Source organism: Lissotriton helveticus, chromosome 2_1 (assembly GCF_964261635.1).
Source record: "Lissotriton helveticus chromosome 2_1, aLisHel1.1, whole genome shotgun sequence".
Taxonomy (NCBI): Eukaryota; Metazoa; Chordata; class Amphibia; order Caudata; family Salamandridae; genus Lissotriton; species Lissotriton helveticus.
Window position 1 is genome coordinate 246400037 of NC_136059.1, and position 6000 is coordinate 246406036.

The 6000-nt window shown below is 40.4% G+C and overlaps 1 protein-coding gene across 4 annotated transcripts in view; it reads left to right on the top strand.

Moving 5' to 3' along the window:
* ARK2N (arkadia (RNF111) N-terminal like PKA signaling regulator 2N) overlaps nucleotides 1-5064 on the top strand; it is a 399402-nt gene extending 394338 nt beyond the window's left edge. For 3 of the 4 annotated variants that reach the window (XM_078674756.1, XM_078674759.1, XM_078674757.1), the window contains one exon: nucleotides 2561-4498. In XM_078674756.1, the coding sequence (XP_078530882.1) occupies nucleotides 2561-2750 (190 nt within the window). In that variant the 3' untranslated portion in view covers nucleotides 2751-4498. Of the gene's footprint in view, nucleotides 1-2560; nucleotides 4499-4944 lie in introns of those variants that run through there. The other variant, XR_013606992.1, reaches the window with a different exon arrangement.
* The last annotated feature ends 936 nt before the right edge of the window (nucleotides 5065-6000 follow it).

Consider the following 6000-nt stretch of genomic DNA (forward strand, 5'->3'; position numbering starts at 1 on the left):
GGCACTTCATCGACCCTGTTACACAAATCGTGCTATCAGCAGATGCATCTCTCACAGGTTGGGGTGCCCATCTCCACAACCTCACAATGCAGGGGCTCTGGGACAACAAGCACAAACGTCTTCACATCAACTACCTAGAACTTCTAGCGGTATTTCTAGCACTGAAAGCCTTTTAGTCTCACCTTGCACGCAAAGTTGTCTTAGTCTGCACAGACAACATGACTTCCATGTACTATGTACAACAAGCATTGGCATAGCCAATAGGTCCGCTTTTGGGGCCTTATAAGTATTTAGTTATGCAGCACAATATCCTTGGTGCAACAATATCAACCGTTGCATGGCTAAACATCTAAAGGGTCCCAAAGGCAAGACCTATTGGCTATGCCAATGCTCGTTTCTTTTTACTAGAGTTGATATTGGAGTTGACAGAAATAACAGTTTGTTAAGATTTTCAGATGAAATAGGTGCCTCTGACTGGAAATAAGTGAAGTCAACGCCCCTCTGAAATTAAAGGGGCACGAGCAGATGAAAAAAATAAGCAACACCACGGGAGGAGGAAGGACGGGGGCAACAAGCAATGGGGCAGTGGGAATGGAGAAAAAACAAGTACCTCAAACAAATTGCGACCAGCCGAAGGACACATAAATAAATGTACACATTCTGTACTTGGTCTAGGTTCACTATCAAAGGGACACCACTAAGAAGAAAGTACCTTTTTGAGTGATTTTTTTTTTAGACACAACAGGTCACCGGGAAGCAACAGTGCACATACGCTGCCTGCAGGCTCGATCTAAAAACGAGCAATGGGGGAAGGGAGTGCAGGCAGTAAGGCACACTTGGGGAAAGCAATGATTAGAAGGGGCTGACTAGGAGGGGGAAACCATAAAAAGCAAGACTCCTCCCACGCCGCACAAAGCGAAAACTGCACGTTTTGCTTCAGCGCCGCTCGAAAGAGGGTGATGCGTCGTCTGTGACATAACCCACTAAATACTTGAACCCGTTGGGAAAGCCATAATCTGAGCAATTCCAGATCTTGTGCACAAGCACATCAATTATTGTGGTACTTAGGATACTTCAACGCAGATCAAAAGCAGTAAATGACATGTAAATGTCAACATCCCATGAAGCACCAACAGGAGAGCGTAAACAACCACAAAAGAAACAAGTGGGAGGGGTGGGGGGAGACTCATGGGTCCACCTTTTGAACCATTACACAATTGTCCTTTACAGTTCCTCTCAAGGAAGGTTGCCTTCCACATTGGTATCACTTCATTAAGGAGAGTTGGTGAGCTACAGGCATTAACCTTAGAAGAACCCTTCTTTAAATTCCATAAAGATAGGGTGGTTCTTCGCACCAATCCAAAATTCCTTCTGAAAATAGTTTCTGCCTTTCATCTTAACCAATCAGCTGAGTTACCTGTGTTCTTCCTTCAACTTGATTCTGTAACAGAAAGAGCTCTTCACACACTTGATGTCAAAAGAGCGCTTTGTACTATATTGAAAGGACAAAAGATTTTCGTAAGACAAAGCAACTGTTTGTTGCATTTGCTCCACCTCATAAGGGCAATCCCATCTCTAAATCTGACATTTTGAGATGGATTATTAAATGCATTCAGACTTGCTATTCTAAAGCTAAAAGAACTTTATACCTCCTGGAGCGGATTCCACTCACAAAATAGGAGCAATTGTGGCCTCTTTAGATAAACTTCCTATAGCGGACATCTGTAAGTTAGCAACATGGTCCACACCACACACATTTCCCAATCACTGTTGTTTGGATGTGTTAGCATGTCAACAAGCCAATGTAGGGCAAGCAGTGCTAAAGACACTTTTTCAAACAACTGCACTGGTTAGCCACCACATTGAGAGAATACTGCTATATAATCTATGCAAAGCATGTATATCTACAGCACACATGCCTCGAACGATTTATTACTTACCCAGTAGGCATCTGTTCTTGGCATATAGAGCTGTAGATTTACATGCAGCCTCCCACCTCCCCAGGCACCTTTAGTTGTTGCAGTTCTCATTATCTACATTACATACGCATGGACATCTCTGTACTGCACTCTCTCCATTCTCGCCCTCTTGCGAGAAAACAGTCCTTAACAGTGGAGTCGATGCCCATGCGCCATATCACCGAAAGGAGGAGTCACCCCTCTTCGTGGCTGGAAAGACTTCTTTGAAGAAAAACAACTTGCAAACATCCGGACCCAACACTATAGGGCAGAAGTATGCAAAGCTTGGGAATCTACAGCGCTACATGCCAAGAACAGATGCTTACTGGGTAAGTAACATAATCCATATTAATCACATAGGTCAAACCTAATGCATTTAACAATGCTTGTTATTTATTCTACTTGTTATCTGAATGTATTTTTGGATGATGGTGATTTATTGAGCATATGTATCCTTTAATGTAAAGCACTCTGTAGACTATGATGTGGTCCACACTGTAAAACGTCAAAAAATAAAAAGTACTTAGTTTATCCTGCGCGTGCACTCTGTTGAGAACATGTAACTGTTGTATTCTAATAATATCAATTTTGCATTGTTGCAGGTGTGCACACCCTCGAGGAGGCGTCATTCAAAGTGTGTCTTCGTGGAAGCAGGGCTCGGGTTCTGCCTACATTAGCTCTCGGCCCACACAAACCTGGGCGGCTGTGGCGCCCCAGCAGCACTGGGCTTCACCCTCTGAAGTTGTGGACCTCACTTTAGACGAGGACTCGCGGCGCAAATACCTACTGTAACCATTTCACAGTTCAGTGCCCCCATACCTTTTTTGTGTTACGGATAGACACTTGTGGAGAATTTCCCCCATCTAGATGCCATCTTCTTTGTGTTGGCAGTATTGTTTTACCTCTTGAAACAGAGGTGCATCTTACGTTTTGTTCTTCCGAACTGTAGTACAACGTTTGAATAGAATCTGGAGACACAAGCGGCAGTCGAAATAAAGGTAACATTTCATGAAAGAATATAGTTGCCCTTACCCATAACAAAATTAGATTTAATTTGAAAGCAATTTTGTTTTCTAGGAGCATCCTGTGTGCTAAGAGTTCAAACATCGAACATATTTGTACTTGCTCAAATCAGGATTTTCTGCTTGCACTTAGATATAATAATGTACGTTCATTTTAACCTTACCTTTTATAATGTAATTATTAATTTCTGTGTATCCCATCCACTTGATGACCACTGCCTTGACGTAATGGGTGTATTTTACTGTCGCATCGTTTAATGTGTTTTATCCAGGTTGAGAAACTAAGTCCAGCAAAAGCTAAAGGTCAAAAGGGTCCTGATATTGTAGAATTAAATGCGATCTATCCTCTCAAATCTATTTTTTTACATTTCGTTTCTGTTACAAAGTATTTAAAAAATAGTCTCTTTAGAGTTGACTTATCTCAATTCCTGCCCCATCCTATGATTTTGGTAGTCTTTTGTACGACAAAAGTATGTTTTCCAGTAGTCTGTTTGGCATCCATTCCGAGCAAGCACCATTTGTTATCATGGTTTTCCCTGCCAGTATACAAAACTTTCCGCTCCCCCAAACTTGTGTATGGAATACCATTGCAATCTTGTGTTGTAAGGACTAACACCTTTGAGGCCACCTTTGCATTGGTGCAATCTAAAATCCGTGGCCTTCACCGTAATTTGCCATTTCATACAGTAATTGGGATGTAGGACTGTAACATGAATGAATTCTGAATTAGCCTTCGATCTTCACCAACAATGCACGATCTTCACGATGCAATTTTAGCTTTTCTCCCATTTTCTGCTTTGTACAAACCTTTCATCACATGACTGTCCCCTAGTACTGTAAACTGGTTTCACTGCTTTTGAAGTACTCCACACCGTCCTATTCACATAAAACGGATAAACTCAGAATACTTTGTTAGTATGTATGATATGACGTGACTTCCATGTGTATATATAAAAATGACTGCTTTCTCAATCAAACTTCCTCAGTTTGTGCACTGTTATGTTTGAAATCATGTATTTTATTGTTTGTCTCATTTATTTCTGCTGAAAACACTACACATTTGTTTTAACATGTTAGAGCTTACCAACACAAGCACTGGATCCTTATAGGAAGTGTTTTACTGAGTGAAAAAGATTCCTAGCTAGAACGTTTCTTTTTGTAAACAGGAAAGTAAATCTTTAGCCATTGTGTGGCTGAGAAGCAATGCACTTGATAGTTTTAAAGTAGGGGTGTTGCTGGAATTTTAACTTAATCTTCTGCAATGAAGCCACTTCATTGCTTGGATTTAATGCTTAAAATGTGCAGCGCTTCAGTAATTAAGAATTAGTGTGTGGCTTTTTATTCTCGATCACATTAGTATTTAATGGTCCTTACAAACAAACGGAGTGTTTTATATATATATATATGTAAATATATATATATTTTTGGTGCAAGATGAGACCTTCTGTTTTTAAACAAGTTCTGTAGCATAAAGTTTAAAGTATTTTAAGAAAAAAATAAAATAGTGTATAATTTAAAGGCTTTTTTTCTTGACTTTTTCACGTTTGTAATAATGAAAGGGAAAGTGACTTATTGCAGTGACTTTGCATGCATAGGTCTAATAATTGAATATTTCAAGAGAAACGGCTAGAAAATAAAACAATGTTGAGACTAAAATGCGATGTAGATGAAGTTTTAAAAATGTTCTTTGTTAAAGTCTATTGCCAGCAGTTAGGAAGTTATTTGTGTCTTCTTGATGTGTCCATATATACTTTTTTTCTCCCTTTAGGTACATGAAATTAGATCACGATTAAGAAGTACACTCAGTTTCTCAACAGCAGCCCAAATTATTTGTTAATGTTTAACTACACATGCATCTTTAGTGTCCTGAATGTTGCTGGATTAAACACTGAATCGTTTCATTAGCATGTTCTTTGATTAAGCTCTAATTCCTTTTTGAAGCTTTGTTCTTTGCCTTTCTCCAGTGTTGGCGCAAGCTAAGAATGACGCAGAGAAAGGACTACGCTGTATTCAATCCATCTTCCTGCCCTCCACAGTGGATGCACTTTATTTTGATATCTTTAATAATAAACTATTTTCTCTGATTGATTGCTTTTACCTAATTTCTCAAATTTGGAATTCCCTCCCAGCAGCAGATCGGATCTCGAAAAAACTTGTAACAGCTCCTATGTTCTGGTATGTGGCGATGTTTGTTTCACTGTGGCTCTGCCCCAACCTGCCTATGATAACACAAAGCTGCATATGGGCGCCACCACTGCACACTGAGTTACTTATTTTTTTGCATGACCTACAATGTAGATCAGGAGTTCACTCCTGGTTTCGGTTTTACCAATTCATCTACAAATTTAAGACAATTTTCGCTGTGTAGTATTGATGTCACCACTAAAAGCTACAGCGTTAAAAATGTCACACATATTGGAAAAAGATTTGCCATACGCTTCCATGACATCGGTTTGTTGTGTCTGGGGGCCATAGACAACTTTAAGCCCTATAACAAATGCTCCCTGATTCTACCAAAGACAATCAGAAAATTTACATTCGGAACATAAGAACGGAGGCTGGTTCCACTCTGTCACCCTTGTCGGGTAAACCAAAGTTGAAGGATAAGTCTAAGAAAAAACGCAGGAAACACAAGTGAGACACTTCGACTTTCCCATTCGAAGGGATAGTTGCTTTGTTGGCATTCACAGATCCTGGCTAAGGCTTAGCTTCTGAGCCCAATGGAAGCCATTTTTATCTGACTCCAGTGACGGTAAGATGCCTAACATAGTTCAACATGTTGAGGATAACCATGAGGAGGCAGTAAACCTACTCCCTACGTACTGCACTGATGTTGGTCTTTACTGGGATTTACAGAATGCCAGTAGTTCTGACACTTCCCCAGTGTCAGCCCATGATTCACCTGATTGTCTTCCAACTGAGGAGAGCGTTTCCCTAACAGGTGGAAGTGGTGGAGCCCCAGAAGTGTTGGAACTCTTACTTCTGTCAGAGGAGATGAAGGGTAGTTTGCGTATGGCGAA